This window comes from Dicentrarchus labrax, unplaced genomic scaffold, assembly GCF_905237075.1.
Source record: "Dicentrarchus labrax unplaced genomic scaffold, dlabrax2021, whole genome shotgun sequence".
In the NCBI taxonomy this organism is placed as follows: domain Eukaryota; kingdom Metazoa; phylum Chordata; class Actinopteri; family Moronidae; genus Dicentrarchus; species Dicentrarchus labrax.
This window is the reverse complement of record NW_026136715.1, coordinates 2,969,408-2,989,221: the sequence shown is the minus strand read 5'-3', so window position 1 is coordinate 2,989,221 and position 19,814 is coordinate 2,969,408. Positions and strand designations below refer to the sequence as shown.

General features: G+C 41.1%; 2 protein-coding genes across 2 annotated transcripts; both read right to left on the bottom strand.

The window, feature by feature from the left end:
- Positions 1–418: 418 nt before the first annotated feature.
- On the bottom strand, positions 419–7,080 carry tegt (testis enhanced gene transcript (BAX inhibitor 1)). The gene is made up of 10 exons (XM_051424422.1): positions 6,914–7,080; positions 5,622–5,750; positions 5,435–5,543; positions 4,563–4,683; positions 4,390–4,438; positions 4,098–4,195; positions 3,197–3,276; positions 3,007–3,107; positions 2,608–2,683; positions 419–1,424 (listed from the first exon to the last, which is right to left on the bottom strand). Exons 2-10 carry the CDS (start codon positions 5,675–5,677, stop codon positions 1,401–1,403), a joined length of 714 nt encoding a protein of 237 aa, XP_051280382.1. The 5' UTR covers positions 5,678–5,750; positions 6,914–7,080; the 3' UTR covers positions 419–1,400.
- A 1,284-nt stretch (positions 7,081–8,364) lies between these two features.
- Positions 8,365–18,919, bottom strand: ctdsp2 (CTD (carboxy-terminal domain, RNA polymerase II, polypeptide A) small phosphatase 2). The gene is made up of 7 exons (XM_051424391.1): positions 18,184–18,919; positions 15,572–15,735; positions 14,196–14,297; positions 13,542–13,598; positions 12,774–12,866; positions 10,957–11,142; positions 8,365–10,277 (listed from the first exon to the last, which is right to left on the bottom strand). The coding sequence occupies exons 1-7, from the start codon at positions 18,242–18,244 to the stop codon at positions 10,152–10,154; spliced, it is 789 nt and encodes a 262-aa protein (XP_051280351.1). The 5' UTR covers positions 18,245–18,919; the 3' UTR covers positions 8,365–10,151.
- Between the last annotated feature and the right edge of the window lie 895 nt (positions 18,920–19,814).

Genomic DNA, 19,814 nt, shown 5'->3' with positions numbered 1-19,814 from the left:
TAATTATCAGTAATAATAATGATCCAATTATATAAGAGAAATATGCGGATCAAGAGCCATTTTCTGCAGTATTGCTAATAATACACTTGAAGACTTTATTTAAGTGACATTTTTAGGGCTTCAGATAAAGATTATTTTCAGTATCAATTATATTCTGATTATATTTTTAATTAGTGACATTAATTTGTTTACATTAATATGACAAAGAAAAGCACGTTTGAGAAGCTGGAACCAGCAAATGTTTCACAACTGTGTTTGAAAAATGACTAAAATCATAAATTGATTATGAAAATATGATTCCCAGATTACTTTTCTAATGTCTTACCATTTTAAATGCAGAACTATTACCTGTAATTGAGTATTTTATTTACAGGTATTACTACTTTAACTTAATTAAAGCAATAAATATGCGGATCACTTTGTTTCAATACGTTCAACACATTTATTTGAGCAAATGTATCAAATTATTAGTTTCAATTTTACATCAATAAAATAAATTCTTCACAGTATACACTTTCAAAAAATTGCAAAGGTTAACATCATTTGGCAAACTAATTTCTAGACAACAGATATTTAGAGAAATTTACACTGGGAGAGGTCTGAATAATTCGCCTCGCTTTGCTATCCGAGTTGAAAATTTGTGGACAGATGGCGTCGACTCTTCCTCCCTCACCAGCCAAAAGTCCAAAATCCCGACCACCGGGTGGCTGCATCCGCCTAAATGAGCTAGTGTTGATCATCATGAGCCCGACAGGCCTTCACGGTGGGTGTCAGGGATACCAGGCTTCACCATTCCTACTCGAAACGTTGGTCACAAAACAAAATTTGTGGGAACAAAACATCTACGGGGAGGAGGAGGAGGAGGGAGAGGAGGATCTGTTGTCAAACTCATGGGACCCCATTTATTGTGACACTTCACTAAAAAAAGGAACCAAGGAAAACTATAAATAAGCAAATCAAATGACTGAAATTACATAACTTCAAATAAAACAATGATCAGTCTGAGAAGCTCACGTGACCCACTAAAAAGAAAGAAAAGGAGCCTATAATGTCATTAATTTATGGCACTAAATGACAGTAATATGAAACTCTTCTGCTCAGCTTCTTCATAGGGCAACGCTCCCCTCTACAGGCCAAGCATGTTCACTGCAGCATTAGTCTATTCTCCATTCACAGCCATGATGGGAACTAGCATTAGTTTACCATAAACTTACATTCAACCCTTGTAAGTTTAAAACAAAAGAAAAAAGAAAATTAAATCAAAAGAATTTCTCAATAATATAAGACCACATAGGAGTTAATTCAATAAATGAAGACAGAAAGTGAGAAGCACCAAGTGCGTTGCAAATTGTGCCTTTTCTGACAAGATTGGTTTTAATTCTCAGCCACTCAAACTTTCTTTACTTCTTCTCCTTCTTCTTGTCCTGAAACAGAGACACACAATCAGAATTACACACACACACACACACACATATCACCCCCATGCTGATAGATTAAAACAACATGTGCTGATCTCAGATTCTTCAGGAAAAGTACAAACACAGCAGAGTAAAAACTCTCCGCTGCACAAGTATTTTGTACAACAGCTTCAAAGTCATGTTGATGCGAGTTGCAACCGGACGAAGGCTTCCTCTTACACTATGTACAGTTTGGTTTCGGGTCTTATGGATCATATTTTATGGTGCAAACGTTTCCTGGTTGCCCTGTGGGGAATTTACAGAGTGAAGGGGTAGCCAACAGGACTGAGTGCCACTGGGGGGGGGGTTTCTGGAGAGATATGTTACTGTTGTTATTTAAATGTCCTTTTGCTTTCTCATTGTTCTGTCGACCACAAACTGAATTCCCCTCGCCACCGTCGTCTCAGATATCTAAAAACCTCAGCAAATGAAACCAAAAGTATCTGCACGGAGAGATTCTGCTCGAGCTCAATCAGAAAATATGTCGGGTTTTATTTGTGATTTGGGCCGAGCACACAGTTTCAGTTAAAGGCTGAAGTTATGTATCTGAAAGAGCAGCTGAGGTTCTTGTGGGAACGTTGGGAATATCTTGTGTTTCATTGTCAACAAATCCCACGAAAACAGCAAAACAGACATTCTATTCTTATTTATAAAAAGTTTAATTATGATTTAAGATGTAAACCTTGAAGAACATAAACTATATTCAGAGCCTTCACTGTCTGATAAACAGCCTCGTCCTGCTTTAGTACAGTCCGCAGTTAAAACAACCAGATTGTTAGAAGTTGTAAATAAACCTCCTGCAGTTATTGTGTTACAGTTTAAGAGTTATTCTCTAAGGTTATTGTTATGAACTGAATATAATATGAAATATCTATAAAATGTGTCACTTAGTTTACTTAATGATAGAGGAGGTCTCTTGAAGATAAAGGTTGGGAACCGCTGTGTTACTGAGGATCTCCAGTGTCCGCCTGTGTGGTTTGAATCATATCTGAACCTCGATGAAGCTCTGTGGCTTCGAATAAACACACAATACTCGTTAGCATTGTTCCATTGTTGGTTTTTGTCTCCTCGTTGGATTTGTTGACAATAAGAAAAAAAAAAATACAGAAACTTTTCTTTTAAAAAGAGACGAATTCAGAACAATCAGTACCTTATCGTTCATGGCGAGGATGACCATCAGTTTCCTGAAGATGGTGATGAAGTCAAGGAACAAGTCCACACAGTGCCTTCAAAACAAAACAAACAAACAAACAATGTCAAGTTTGTTTCAGAATCGTCACATATGCTCATTATTAAATATCTCAAAATCCCCATTTATTTATTTACTGTTTGTTTTAAACCCATTAGTGCCGTCTGCTATTGTTTATCTATCTCTATCTATCTCTCTATCTCAATAATTTTCCCCTAAAGGCTGAGCTTATGTAAAAGTCAAACGTATCTGAACAAGTCTGCTCTTATTTTGAAGGGCGTGATGCGAGGAGGATGGATTTGCGTAGCGTTTGGTTATGAGAAGGTGCGAGCTGACAAATGAGGATTAAAAGGTGCTCACCAGACGTAGTCCTTGTCTCCGTTCTCCGCTTTCTCGATGATGAGCTGAGTGTCAAACAGGACGAAGCCGCACATGATGAGCAGCCCGAGGTACATGTGTGCCTGTCGGAAGAGACGCACAAAGAAATGATGAGGCTGAAACGGTTCACGCGGCGCTCATCGAAAGGTTCAGAGCGGAGCGGGTCGGCTACCTTAAAGAGCATCACGGATCCAAAGAACATGTTCATCACAGACATCAGGAACAGGAGGGACAGGCCAGACATCAGAGTGCCTGAGGAGAGTGAGGAGTTATGTTTGGAGGTTAATTAAAACATGAGAAATTCTGCATAATGGCCAAAAACTGGGTGCAATTTAAAGTCTCCAAGATTTCAATTCAAATAAATGTCTGTTAAGTCTACGTCTGAATGAGGAAACACGACGGAGATGAACTATTTATATTGAAAAACTGCTGTTTTATGTTACTGCAAACATTTCCCACTGCTGCAACTTCACATTAAAAGCATTTAAAGGTCCAGTGTGTAACATTTAGGAGGCTCTGTTGGCATATAACAGGCATAGGTATGTTTCCATTAGTGTATAATCACCTGAATAAGCTGATGAATTGTGTTTTTGTTACATTAGAATGAGCTGTTTTTATCTACAGACACTGTGGGTCGTCTTAAATGGAGTTCGCCATGTTGAACCGCCGTGTTTCTACAGTAGCCCACAAAGGACAAACAACAAACTGGCATTTTTCACCACGGCCATTTTCTGCATTTCGTGCAGCGAGTTACGGAACAAGAAGCCACAGTGAGCTGTCGGATGTCGAGGTTCAGACGATGGGCTGCACACAACTTGTGAGGTAACTAACTACTTCCTCTATCACTGTGTGCAGACTCATGCAGCATTAAATTAGACCACAGTTGCTCAAAGAATGATGGAAAAAAAAGCTCATTATTGCCCGACTTCTTCATTAAAATGACCTGTAACGTTAGTATTTGCTGTTCGCCACCAATCAGCCAGGACTGGACCATAGAGGATTGACACTTTTAAGTCTTGTGTGTTAGTTGTTGAGGATTTTACAGTCTCACACGATAAACAAACTGCCTTTACCTCCCAGGAACAGGTAGCTCCTGCGTTTGGCATAGAGAGCGCTGAGAGTGAAGCAGATGAAGATGGCGGAGGTTCCCATGAAAGCCGTCACAATGATGCTGAGGAGAAACACACCAGAACAGATTAAGACTCTTTCAGTAAATGAACAACAGTCAGACGGCTCCCAGTCACTCTCCTCATCTGTTGTTTAGTTTTAAAATCAATGATTCATGGTTATAATGTTTAACTTGTACTCATCTACCTGTTAGTCCCTTATGCGCAGATGTTTAACAGTGAGTAACCTTTCACATACCTCGGATTGACAGCGATGACAAAGTCCAGTGTGGGGCCCAGGCCAACACCTGGAGAGGGAGAGAGGAAGGCAAACACCGCTTTTAGACTCTTACATCACCCCCCCAAGACAGCTCTGCTCACATGCAAACTGACAACACTTCTTGCAGCATGCCCACAACACCGCCACTTTACCTGTGAGGAAGGCAAATCCTGCGAGGATAGCCAGTCTCTTCCTCTCCGTCTCAGGGTTGTGTGGCGTCATGGCGAGCCAAAACATCATCCCCAAGGAGCCGAGCACAGAGAGCACGCCGCCCTGAGGACGAGGGCGGGAGGTAAAGAGAGGGCAATACTACGGCATCCAAAACCTTTCACGAGCTCGGGCGCAGAGACGTTAAAACAGAAAACGTCCTTCCAGACAAATAAAGTTCTGTCTTATCTCAACTCTTTTATCTTTTGGTGATTCTGATTGAAATTACTTGTACATTGAGCCGTGCTACATGTGAAGTCTTTCATCCATAACACATTCAGTATCTTATCAACCGAGAACAACAATAGTGAATGCTGATAGAAACAATCATCTCAAGCTCTGAGTATTAGGCAGCAGAGTATTCTACGCATGCAGTGTGTTTAACTCTCTTTCATTGTCCTCTACAGGCACGTACACTGTTATCACATCAAACATGGACGGAGGTGAATGAGCCACAACGCATGTGTTCAGTGTCTGAGTGGAAGAATTTAAACTTAACCCGACTTCAGGGTTTCCCACAGTGTTTTAGAATGGAGCTCTATCTCGCCTAAAATAAAAACTACCTCCGCTAAAACCCTAAAAACAAATAAAAATACACTTTTCTAAAATTAAACATTAACCTTCAGCAGAGAAAATACCATTTATTTAACTGTTCCCAATACTGTATAATGTTATTGTAAATTCATATTAAACTGCAGTAGATAGTTTGAACCGCCAGGAACCTGAACGTCACACACAAGCTCAGGTTAGATAAGATCGTCTGTGCTTCTCATTTGCATCGATGTAAACCTGCACAGGTAAGACTCGTCGGCGATACCTGAAAGAGGCGTGTGACGACATGGACGTAGGAGCCGGCGGCAGCCACAAACATACAGACTGCCAGGCTGGAGTACACATTCTTCAAGTGCACCTGGGTGGAATGAGATCTGCAAGAATACAAACAGATAACAGTGAGCACGATGGAAACAAAGTGCGCGAGGAATCACAGGAATCTGCTCACGTACATTTGGGATAACTTGAAGAGGGCGTCGATGTTGATGCTGCGGTCAAACACATTCATGGTGGAAACCCGGAGGGGGGGGGAGGAGGAGGCGTAGAGATCTGAAGAGATTCTTGAATGGACAATGTCTCCGCTGAAGAGAAAACACATGTGATTAACGCTCAGAAATCCAGACTATTATACAACCAACAGCTATTTTCAACTGTCATAATCTGCTTTCACGGGTAGCACACGCAGCTCAGTACATTTGCTCCAGTTGGAATACAGTTTAGGTGTTTTACTCTACGTGGGGAAGTAGAAGCCAACTATCGCCATGTTTTATTCTCCCGTCCAGTCTTCCAGCAATACCGCACTTAAATAAACAAAGTTATGGACAGTGTAAACTTCATTTGGAGCCAGAACAACTATTATAACACCACAGCTGCTCTCTCAACAAAATAATACATATTCTCTTTAGACGTTTAAGAATAACAGCGCTTTGAGCAGATGATTAAATAACACACAGCTGAAACCAGAACCACCACAGCTTAGTGTAGGAACACAATTCATGAAGTTTATAAAACGGATGAATCCTGAATCAGAAGATTAGGGATCTTGTTAATCTGTTTGACACGAGAGATAGAAGTATAGTTAGTATAATAAAATAAAAGTTATATACTTTGAGATAATCCCTGAGTTAAGCCTATTTTAACAGGATACTACTACAGCAGCAATATCAAAAGTAGAATAATATAATAATAAAACACAGACTGCATTAACGTTAGATAGAATAAAAACTTTTATATATGTTGTTATTGTTTATGCATCTTTATGGAAGTAAAACCGTGTAAGACTGTTTTAGTGATTTAAATAACGCTACAGCTTCAGGAGAAGTTAAATAAAGTTAGTTTATTTATATATGGAGGGGAAACTACCTCATTAAATTACACAACAGGTTATCTCTAAATGTCAGGCGTTAACTATTACATCGTGTCTCTGATTCACTTTACACACAAACCGCTGTTGCAGTCGTTCGCTGGCAACACTAACCCGCTGAATTCATAAATAAATATGTTAAAAACCCAGAACCCCTCCTGAGTTTGACGCATGTGAGGATCTTATTAACAGCTAACGTTGCTAACCAGCAGCGTTTAAGCGCTAACGGACGAACAGCCTGGCGAAGCTAACGTTGGCTAGCTGTCAACACAGTTCGACGCCTCGTCCATTAAATCGGCGGATAACGTCGCTAATGTTCCAGCTAGCTTTAATAATATACACCGAGAACACGCGTAGAGTGCGATAATATAACGTACGTACCTCGTAGCTTTCCTATCTGTCGCTCAGCTTTCTGTTTTCACTGCCTTTCTTCTTCCTGCTTTACTTTTTTTTTCCTTTCAACAAAACAGAACGCTAATTTTTCTGTTCCAAGGGTGGCGAAGTCATGCCCCGCCCTACTCGGCCTCTGATTGGCTAGAATGCGTCGCCTTCATTGGTCTGGTTGGTTGGATTTAGGCGTGATGCGTAAGAATGTGAGGTGTGAGCCAATCAGAAGCAGAGGAGGGCGGCTTATGACTTCGCCGTCCTGGGCGAGAAAAAAAAAAACCCCATATATCGTAAACAGTACGTGTCAGTCAGCTCACATGATGTCACCATGGAAACGCCCAGAAAGTTGTAGTCCCGATACCCGCGGGTAAAATAAAACAATACAGCGATTACCCGCGTCTTTAATCCACACACATAAACAAATCGTCTATTTTATAATTACTGTGCGTTAAACCGATGTTGTTATTATTTAAAGAAGAACTCGGGACATTAAAAGGCCCTTCCTGGTGTCACCGAGTAATGTCCCCGGTACACCTAAAATGGCCGACTCATAAACCTGGCCGCACCGTAATAAACGTTCACAGCGAAGACAACCTGTCTGTCGCAACGTTTGCAGACAGACAGCGACCACATGTTCAATAAATATAAAAACAAAGAGCCCACTAACATGTTCCTGAAGTAAACACAAAGCTGATGCAAACTCACATACATACAGGAGTGTGGGTATCGATCGATATCCGATCAATATGACGCATATATGGTGCAACGGCATGCAATGCGTTTAAAATAATACATTTTACATCAACTTTAAAGTTTTAATCTTTATTTATTAGCCTTATAAACGTTAAATACATGTATGTAAAATGAGTATCTGTTAATGCACTCTCGGTTTTATTTAGTAAAAAGAAACAATACCACAATGTAAATATACAAACTTTAATTTAGTACAAAAGTATTAACAATTAAATGTACCCAAAGTAAAAGTAATTATGCAGAATAACCCTTTTCATATTTAATTATGAACAAATTAATAATTTAATTAAACTGTTAAAGGGTGGTTGCCCTCATGACATGTAATAAATCACTTTAATGTCTTAATGTGAAGAATTACAGCTGTCAGATAAATGTAATAAAGTATAACAGCTCCCTCAGAAGTGTGATGCAGTAGATGTATATATATATATCTTAGTTGTTAAGCACAGAGCTGTGTGTGTAAAAATAAATATTGCTAAATATATTTTGAGTGGCCAAATGTTGGACATGTTCATGTGTGCGAGTAAAGATGGTTAAAAAAAAGACGTGATAGAAGTTGATCCTGCAGCATATTTAAAACTAAAGAGACGCTCAATAGTTTTATAAGCGGGCATACAGCAAAAGTAGTTGTATACATTCAGACTAATGAAGTGTCCTTTAGTGTCACAGTGGAGAAAAACACACACAAAAAGTACAATATAACCAATTTTTATTTTAAAATAAAAACTGGTAGCACCTTGTCTTTTTAGAGTTTTGGTCAGATCAGGTAGACAAAATGAGTTTTTGATTTATTCTGATACACAAAGACAAATTGTGACTGTCTAAACAAATACTTTTGGTCATCACAACTGGTACAAATTCATTGTCATTCACTAGTTAACATGCAGGCAATAATTGCATCAGACATTAAAACATCATAGGAAAACCATATTACCCAGGAAACAAACCCCAACGAAATATCTGTTGTACTGAATTAAAATGGAAAGGAAAAAAAAAATAACACATCTTGCATGATTGAATCTCGGACTTACATGTATATTTGTTTGATTTTAACTGCGCAAGTTTTTGAATTATCAATGAACTTTTGACAGCAAAATGTTATTTAGGCACAGATAAAGAGTTAAAACACAAGGCCAGCCTCAAAGTAGGCAAATGGATTACAATACAAAAATGTTTAAGAAGCATTAAGAAGTACTGGACAATACAGGTTGTTGGTTTTTTTTGGCCAATAAATATAGAAAACAAAACGCTCACACATGCTAAAAAAATCAAATTTGATATTTTCAAGTGTTGCACTGCAAGTACCAGAGCCACATGGCATTACACTTGCTCTTGACAGTGTTTTCTCACGCTCAGCATGACACATCAGACTGTGTAGGCCTACAAATCTCTTTTCAGGCAGAACACCATTCTCTGTCCGAATTTCAAAAAGGCACAGTTTGTTTTTGTTTGTTTTTTTTACTTTCAGCACTGTCAATGTAAAACAAGTGCAAGTTGTTTGTCATATATAGTAAGAAAAAGAGAAGACATCGTAAGAAATTAACTATTATTAAAACCTTGACTGAAAACTGTGGCATTTATGGCCGTCCTATGTGCCAACATACTCCAGTGTGTCTGCTTTCAACTGACCATCAAAGACAAGATTTCACCGTGTTTACTTAACTTATAACCAGTATATCAAATAGCAATCTGACCACAAGTGATGTATATTTGCATGTTTTTTTGTAGAAATTATGTTTATAGTACAAATAAGTAAAATACACTTTTTGTTTTGCTGCTCATTTACAGGAAAATAAGGCTACAGTAATGTTTACATCTGCTGAATGCAATTATTGACTGGCTACTTAGGAGGTACTGTCCATGTCATTACACAACTGGGTTGCATAGAAGAACCATGTTCACCGTTTAAAAATAGATTTCCTTATAAAAAACAACCTATAAAAAGAAATCAATAAATGTATAAAATCTGGTGGAAATTTCAAAAAAGAGCTGTTTTTTTTTTTTTTTTTTCTGTTGTTGTTGTTCCTTAAAAGGCACAATCATTTAAAAAAAAAAAAAAAAACAATGTCCAAAAGTCAAGTCAGGGCAGGCAGGCTTCTGCTTTGGCAAAAGAACCACGTTTAATATTCATACTAACTGGAGTGATTGTGATGGGACTGCTTTGGTTGTTGTCTCCCGCTCTTTCTCATGGTGCTTTCAAATAGTGGTTGTCAATAATGTCAGCACTGAGGTTCAGAGGAAAGGCCTCAGATTGCAATCTATAGTTTCGTTTGAGCCAAACACATTGTGTTTTCCAGGCTCGGAATTTCCTTAAAAAACGGCCGTGATAATACAATTTTTCTAAACAGAGGATTTTGTGCAGCGGCTAGCAGAGCAGCGTCTGAGAACTCTAGCATCTATTCTCAGCGGACGCTTCTATCGGAGCTGAAGAGGTTTCAAGCCGGAGCTCTAACAGGAGCCGAGCAGGTCCACTGAGAGCTCATTGTCCACGAAGCTGGTCCAGCCGGGTGTAAACATTATCAGCTTGACTAAGTTCTTCAAACACAGGCAGAAGGTTGAGCAGCTCGGCGTCGTCCACGTCGTCAAACCATGACACCACAGGAACCTGACGAACACAGACTCAGTCACAAACTGCTTTTATGCACCTCAGATTCACACATACAAACTGCACCTGGAAGCACATACAGTTCTGTTTCAGTTCTGTTTCAGCAATCGGCCCTAAATGTAGATTTCCACAAATCTGGATTAGAACTAGAAAATCATTCAGCAACTATTCTGAAAATCGACAGATCGTTTTAGTTGATTTTCAAGCAAAAATGCAAAGAAATTCTTCTCAGCTGTGAGAATTTGTTGCTTTTCTTTGTCACATACGAGACTAAACTGAATGTTTTTGGATTTTAAACTGCTGGTAGGACAAAACGGGGCATCTGCTGGTGTCACCTCTGACTTTATAATTATAATGTGCCACTTTACAAACAATAAATCCAAAATCTGCAGATTTCTCAGTGAAGAAAATAATAATTAGTTGCAGCCTTGACACTTTAAAACAATGAATATCTCTCAAAACATCAAGAACTAAATCGACTTATCTTAGCAATTTTCCAACTACTCATAATATGTATAAGTATCATTCTGTAAAAGCTAATCTCACACTGTCAGGCTTTAGTACACACAAGTTATCCTCTGCACAATGCTTCCGTCCCACAGTGTCCAGGCCTCTGAGAGTGTGACGAGGCAGCGGTCTAACAACGGGCGCCACATGTTTTGAATGATGGGAAACTCACAGCATTATTAGGGTGGAAGATGTAGGAGGCAGGAGAGTTATCCAGGATGAGGGTTTTGTGGAGGTCTCTGCCCAGGCGGCTCAAATCTTTGACATAGCAGCCCTGGTGGAATACACAAGATTCCCGGAATAACCGGGTCCGGAATACCCCACAATGATCCAGCAGGTCCGTCACTGGGTCTGCATACTGGAGGAGGCCGAGGGGGGGCGGGGGGGAGGGAGAGGGAAAAGCAGGGATGTGTAAGGTTGGACTAACTTTCTACTAACGGTGGACACTCTGACAGCAGATAGAAGCAGCCTCAACACAACTAAAATCTGCTCGTCTGACGGCTGCACCAGGTACTCGTGAATCCTTTATGTCTCAGAGTCTACGAGCTCCGCTGCGTCTGGGCTGCGGCAATTAAATCTGGTCCTGGATTCAACTTGTACAGTGAGATCCACCAGTGCACAGACACTGAGGAGGGACTTTACAGTGAAGGAGGAAACGTAAGAAATGAACAAAATGTGCATATTTATAGACTCCTATCATAGTTTTTAATGAGAGAGAAGGAGTAAATGACTTTTTTAAGGATTTAAATGAGAAAATGTTACTTTCTTTTGTTAAAAAAACATATCAGACTATTTGTATATATGTCTTAATACATAATTAATATGTCTGGATGGGATCTTAAAGGAAGTCACTGTAGCATCACAAGCTCTAAGACTGAGACTGAGAGGGAAATATAAGATTATACTGACTTAAGATGAGTTATTAACTAGTTTAATTCTTATTAGCATAACGTTTGGTAATCAGAGGGACATAACGTTGTGCTTTTGTTAAAGTTATTCCAAATCTACCCAGTTTACATCCCATACAGTATCCGGTCAGATATGTCGACCATATATCTTCAGTATAGCTTTGTCAGCTGGTTGGTAGCTACGTAGCAGTTGTATCTGGAAGTTTGTACGTGTAAATATTTAGTACAACACATTTTAGTTTCATTAGGCGTAAATCTCCACTACTTATTTCAAACCCTGAAGTTGTTTATTCACCGTCAATAAACTTCAGCTCCTTTGTTACTAGGTCTCAGATCCACTGTTATCACTGGACAGTTCTGGACACAGTTTCCCGTCATATGGAACAGCTTTTCTGCTTCACTTCGCAGTCACGCCCCAATTCAGATTTTTTTGAAAGACCTGAAACAACGTCTCTTGACAGAGTTCAGTATCTTGTAAACGAGGTATGATACAGTGTTAATATATGTTATTGTTTTCATTGTTTTTATTTCTGTTTCTTCCTTGGTATTTTAATTTAACATTTCCTGTTGCTGGAAATTGTATTTTCTTCTCTTTTTTTTCTAGATATTTAAAAGAATAGGTCTATAAATTAGACATACACAACTATCTTTACTTTCAGTGTTGGCTGGGTTCCTCCGGGTGTTTATTTCGTCCCCTCTGTGCATTTTCTTACATTGTTTGTATATTTCATTCTCTTTAGTTTATTTGACTACATGCACAAATAAAGAACAAGTACCTGCGTTATAACTGGGTTAACGTTTGAACGTATGCGGCGCTGGTGCAACCGGTTCCAGACGAGCACAGAAACAAACTACTGCTTTAAACGTGAGGAGGGAGCGTCTATTGAAGTGACTAACAGCATGTTAAGCAGCTGCTATCACAGCGAGAGGAGAACTATGAAGGCGAGAGAGAGAGAGAGAGAGAGAGAGCGAGAGAGAGAGAGAGAAAGAGAGCAGAACAGGATCTGATAGATCAGACATTACATCAAACTCGGTGCTGAATAAAAGATGAATATCTATTTCAGTATCTGATGTGAAGTACCTTAGCGAGACTGGCTGTAAACAGCACACATTCAAACAACTCTCCCATCCTCTGCAGGAACTCATCCACATACGGCCTCTTCAGTACATACACCTGTGGAAGAAAGACAGAGCGTCAGGAAGCATGTCTTAACCTACAGGACTGCCATTTAAAATGTCTTTACGTTTGTGCCGTCGACTTATTATTTCCATCCGTTTTGCTGCTAACGGCCGGTTCCTGAAACAAGTAATCAAGAATAGGCCGTGCCAGTGTTAACCAGCCTATCCTGGATTACTTGAACCAGGCAGAGGCCCACAGAGGACTGCGTACCAGCACATGGGGTCCCGGGAATCACATTTCCTCAGTTAATTACATTTCCACATGTCCACCAGTGAGACGCTCTACACCCAGGTTGAACAAACGGTCCCGGTGCACTGAACATATTTTCTAAAATCTTCTCAGAGGCAGTGGTATGTACTGTCTCACTTATTAATGAAGTTTTTTTAGATGAACTGTGCAGAAGTGACTCATTTTCTTGCTGATGCATCCACTTCCAACTGCACACTCCCTGTTCAACATCTGGTCAGTAGAGGGCTCCGTGCGCCCGTCACAGCAGCAAAAAAAAAAAAAAAAAAAAAAAACCTGGCTGATCAGTTACAAAACCCATCCCTTTTCAGCTCAGCAACCCCTGCAAACACATCAACATACACACACACACACACACAAACACAGCCCCCCACCTCCCCTCTATGGCAAACACACGCTCACACACAGCACACGGTAGTTTACCTGGTGTGTGGTCCCCTCTATCTCCACAGGCACGATGAAGTCTGCATTACTAATAGGCTGGAGGGAGAACACACAGAGGGAGATGGTTGGCATGCCCCGTTTCACATGAGCCGCGCTGTGTACATTCACATGGCATTACATAACAACTGAACACTGGACACTTAGAACCAGACTCTCCACGCCGGTTGCCATAAATCACAAAGCACAGCCTGCACAAACAGAATATAATCCACTTGATGTTCCTTCAACACGTGTGATGGTGTTCGTGAAGAATCTCTAATGCAGATTATTAAACAATCGCAGCAGGAATGAGCCCGATACACCTCTGCTGTAAGCTGCCTTTATGTGCATATAAGCTAAATACACAAACAGTCATTTACTTGATTCCTGGTGAATCGGAAGAAGCTTTCACTCAGACTGAAATAAAGTCACAAGCTGCGTGGTCAAACAACAATGCTCGTCCTTCAGAGCCTGGAGCACATTTATCATTTAACGTGTTTGTCTGAGTTGTTTATTATCTTTTTGTCAAGAGGAATGCCTTCTCTTTTTACTGCGAACCAAACCTACCTGTGGGTACAAATAACCTTGAACTAAACACATTTAAATAAGGTTTAACATGCTAGCATTGACAAAGAGAAGAATACGTTTTGGTACCTTGAATGAGCTGTGCACCAGGGTCTCATCCAGGTCTATGACCACACATATCTTCCCTTGGTCCTGGGCATTCACCTCAGGCAGGAGGCTGTGTTCATATTGCTGAGGAGACACACAAACACTTGTTTTAATGCTACTGTCCACACACACACACACACCTATATAATTTGTCTTGTCTGTGCTAGGTTTATAGCTAAGCAGCATGATTAGTCCCAATAGTACAGTGATTCCATGACCATTTGAGTTTACCTCTGGGAAATTAGATAAGAGAGAGTTTTAGACGGGGGGTGTACGTGTGGATGAGCTTCTTTATTTACTGTAACAGCTTCTATCTTTAGGATTAGCATATTTATTCTTTCATTATACTTCCCAAAAGCGTCTCTACGGGGATCCACCAGCGGGGAGAACACATTACCTTGATGTGATCTCATTTCTAGATATCCAGTTTTCTCCCTTTATTAATTTTGTTTCTTTCCAGGCTCTTTCTGAGCACAGTAAACTGACATTAATTATTAATATATTACATAACGTAAATAGCTTATTCCAATCGAAGGAGGCGAATTAAGACTGAGAAAGAAAACATCCACGAGCAACAACAATCTTCTTTCATCAACTGAACAATAAACCCGATGCCACACAACCCCATCGACGCAACCCTTTTAATTCAGTTTCATTTCAGCGGGAGCCTGCGAGACAATAACCAGGCCCTACAGATGCTGCTTCCTGTTTGCTCCTGATGCTGGAGGACACTCCTCAATGTGAGCAAACATGGCATCTCATTAAAATGCCCCTTTACATGGTAGTGAAGCTCTAATCAGGCTGACAGCGTTCACCAGCGTGGCCGGCCGTGTGCAGCAGGCGCTCCAGGCTTTTTTTTTTTTTTTTTTTTCTCCACCTCAGCAATTACGAGGCACACAATACACCGCTCTGTGCTCGCTCGCGCCTTTAGGGCCGATAGTCGCTCTGTCGCTCTTATCTTCCTCAGAGGATCGATTGTGAACATCAAAGTGATTCCATATCCACAGACAGTTGCGGTTAGCTTTCAAGATGTTCAGAGCAGGTGCAGTCGTGGTTTTAGTGTGCAGTTGTAAAAAAAAAAAAAAAAAAAAATAATGCTTGAAGGCAATAATAAGAACATTTTTACAACAGTGTGTTTGGTTTATTCCTACAGATGGCCAAACTACTCAAACACTTCTTTTATGGCACGCTGTGTGTGTGTGTGTGTGTGTGTGTGTGTGTGTGTGTGTGTGTGTGCGTGGGTGCGACAAGGAAGTAAAAAAAATCTTAAATAAACAAAAATAAAGGCAGGACTGAGCTGAGGTCTTTAAATGGTTTTCAGCCGTGTGAAATGTTGCTGGAAATAAGAATAGTGTTACCTTGACAACCGTCCCATTTTCCTGTGACTCCAGCAAGGCCTGCTGGGAAGGTGGCGGTAGTGGTGGCGGTGGTTTGGGGCCATCCTGAGCTTGGAGGCAACAGAAGAGCGCTTTGAAGATGTTACAACTCCGAGGCTGTTTCAGGGCAGACCGGCTCACCTGGCCTGGTTCGGCACACAGAGAGAGAGAAAGAGAGACTTTCATGAGGAAACCGAGTTAAACTGCATGTCGTCAACATGGAAATACTAAGTGGGGGCCTCGAATCACACGCCACAACTCACACCACCTACCCGTAATGTGACCTTTTTTTTTTTATTCTTTATTCCACACTCAAAACAATTCTTGCAAGAAATACATAAATTAAATTAAATCATATATGTTATCCCATAAAGGAAATTCAGCATGATAAAGTATGAGCTGCTTTAAACATGTAAAACGAGCCCCCCCCTCTTTTTTTTCCTAAAAAAAAAAAGGCACCATCCCATCTGTCCACAGGGATGGCACAGTCCCGCACATGAAATCTGTTTTTAATGCGCCTGCCTCTGCCGCCGCCGCCGCCGCTGCTGCTGGAAATGGCTGGTACATGTTATATAATCACAGAGGGCGGGAAAACCCACACTTTTCAGCAGCAGTACCTTCAACAGAAAACACAGACAGAAAACATTCCAACCATTTTAAAACTTCCAGGACATTTCAGGACTGCCTGAAAGCTAGCCAGAACAGGCAGTGAGTCAGTCACACCTCGGTTGCTGTGTGCAGGTCTTTGATCAGTCACTGTGACGATGAGTGTCCCAGCCCCGTACCACACTTGTGCCGTAGTCAAAGAAAAAGGGAGGAAAAACATTCCTGCGAGTCTCCTCTGGTGCGTTTCATGTGAGGGCTTGCAGATAGATAGGAGGATTTATACCCATCGATACGGCACAACACAAACTCGCCGAGCCCCCTCACTCGAAAGAGGAACTGTTGATAAACAGGCCAAAGTGTGTGTGTGTGTGTGTGTGTGTGTGTGTGGTTCACACTTTCTTCTAACCTCCGGTGTCCACGCCGACCCTCGGAGCTCTGAAGACATAACGCAAGACACAGCAATGCCCATGTTACACAACACATGTTTAAAGAGACAAAGGACACTGGAGCTCTGATTTGTCCTCCATTACTCCCGCACACTTTTTCTTTAAATATACATATTTCAAGGCTCAATAATCAATACAATCCACCATGATTTGTATCCTGCTAATGTGGGATCCAATCAGTGTAAGTCAGCATATTGATTTCCCCACAGGAAGACAGTAATGGCCAATGTATGACATAACACATACATTATCCCTCCTGCACGTTAAATCTGTGATACACAAACTCTAACCTATCAGAAAACAAACAAAGATAATAACAAAAACAACATTATTATCATTATCTTGACCCCCAGTACCTGCAGCCGCACAGTATGCACAATAACAACAAGTAAACAGTGAGTGAGAATCAATGAGCAGAGCCTCTCACGGCTCAAGGGAAAAGCGTGCAAACAACGAAATCTTTCAAACGGCGCTACAATGGGGCGTGTGCAAGAGGGGTGTGTTTGTGCATTCCGCTGTCAACACCGCGGCACCTGGTATTTCTATACAGCCCCCCCCCATGTTAATCCACTCCAGCCCCCCCCCCCCTTTACACCCACCAGCCAGCCTATGATGTGCATTATGTTTTAATACAGAGCCACGCTGTTTGTTTGTCTAATCAAATACATGCAAACATGAGGAACAGTGCAGCAGTCTTCCTTTAATGCCGCGCAATGATCTGTGACCCCCCCCCCCCCCCTCCCTTATCCTCTTCCTCCTCCATCCATCCTCCTCTTCCTCCTCCAAGAATATGAACAATAACAGTTAATACATGAACACAACAGCTCGGTTTCCACGGTGCTGCCTGTGGTGACAGACGGGCTCCTCCGTGCTGGTGTACCTGGTTGTAGTAGAGGTTTATGGGATGGCTGCCAAACAACCTGATCGACATATACATACAGGGTTTGGAGAGCTGGCCATGGATCACCAGCACCACCAGAAACACCACTGGGGGGGTTGGGGGGGGCTCAGTGAAGATAATCACAACACCACATGTTAAGAAGCGATAGAGATTTGCACAATAAGAGCACCGACTGCACACAAAAAACAGGATCAACAATAGCTAAGCCCTGGATGGCAAACCTAGTGCGTAATGGAGCCTGTGAACTTATATCTGAGCCTGTATTTAAACCGTGAAACAATAAAAACAATAACAATAACAAGTCTTATAATATTTGTTTTATTCTAACAGTTATTTCCTCTTTATGTTTATTCCAAAAACAACTAAAGCTGCAGCTTCCAGGCAATATTCCTCTACTAAACAGGCTCATTGTGTTTTTTTCATGCTATATTTTGCAGGATTTTAATGTTATTAAATATAAATATTAAAGAGGAGAGGGGAGGGGGGGGGCAATGCGCCTCAACCCGCGTCCGCAGCGCGCAACTGTCAAATGGGCGCACTCCTCTCAAACACCATCCCCACACAGAAAAACAACATATTAATCCACATACAAACACACACGATGCTGCAAACACACACCGGGGGGGGGGGTTCTTCCTCACCTGTTTTCGGTGACACTTGAACGTCTTCTTTCTGCACTTGGGTGATAACAGAACTTTCCATCTGACAATCACGGAGCCCTCAAAATCCTCAAATCCTGTCCCCGAGCACTGATGGGCATCCCTCATTGGGCTTTTATTGACAAGTGGACTCAATTATTCACCGAGGTATCACTTGTCATCCGTCCTCGGTGGTGGTTTTACTCTTGTGTTCCTGGGTTTTCTTTATTCCCTCCAACCTCCAACCAACCGCCGCTCCTCTTCTTCTTCTTTTCCGATGGTCCGCCTGGGGAGGGGGCAAGGCACTTAGGATATGTTGTTTTTGTTGTTTTTTTAAAGAGGCTATTAAAGTCCGCTCTCTCTGTGTGTGTTTCCTTTTTTTTTTTTTTAAACCGATATTATTCCTGGTTAATATCGCCGAGCAGCCTCCCCCTCTCCTTCCTTCTCTCTTCCCGTCGCTGCGAAGTCTTCACTCTTGCAGCAACAACATGGAGAATCCAGGCGAGAGAAGGAAAACAACCGAGGAAATGGGGCAAGGGAGGGCGGTTTCAAGCCCCCCTTTACTACAGATAAACAACACCGCCGGGGAAAGACGTCGGAGAGCGGCGGGAAAACACCGAAAATAGCTCGCCGGGGCCGGTTTCGATGCGATAAAACGGATTCCCGTGCCCGGTTGGACGTAAAATAAGAGTTTTGTCGCTATCCGGGGCTTTGTTTTTCTACGGTTGGGACTCCGCGGGCGCCTTGAAACCGTCGCCGCTCGCTGATTGGGCGGCCGGGAAGGACGAGGGGGCGTGGCCAAGGCATTCCTCCCCAGCGCCGCACGCACCGCGCAGGACACATTCCACCGCTGCTGCTCGTACAAACGATGAGATCACGTTGTTTGTAAATTAGTGGTAGTGGGGGGGCGGAAAATAAACAAACAAATACTCAACAGAGACAGACAATATGTTGTGTATTCTTTTATTTTATTTCAACCTTTTTTTTTCCCTTTGCTGTCATTGAGTAAACTGGCTGTGTTTTATTGGTGTTTTATGTTATATTAAATGCAATAATGATAAGATTAAATGCAATAATGATAAGTTTAGAGCAACTGTTAAACTGTAACAATGGACACACACATTGGGCCCGATAACCGCAGGAAGTTTGTGTAAAATTAGTCATTTTGAGCAGATTATTTCCTGTTAATTTCTGATATTTTTCTCTTAACTTTTAAAGTTATTCTCTGTCTGTGTTATATAATTCATTTTTTTTTTTTTTTTTACCAATGATACAGGCTTATTCTTGGACACATGCATTGTTTTCTTCTCATTGTTCTATTAGCTCTTTGGTTGTTTGAACTTATACAGGACGAGGCTATGTTCAGCTCTTCAACGTTTACATCTTAAATAATAATCTAAACTTTAAAAATAACAATACACTTTACATTAAGTTTTTTTCACAGAAATGCTGAGATATAGACCTACTGTGTATATTTTTTAAGTTATCAAGAAGGCCTGGCGAACCCCTGTGATGCTTTGGTGACCCCTACTGGGGGTCTCCACCTCCAGGTTGGGAACCACTACCCTAGAACGTTATTCGTTTGTTTTCTGTCTTTATATTTTATTTTTTTACAAATATATTCATATATTGTT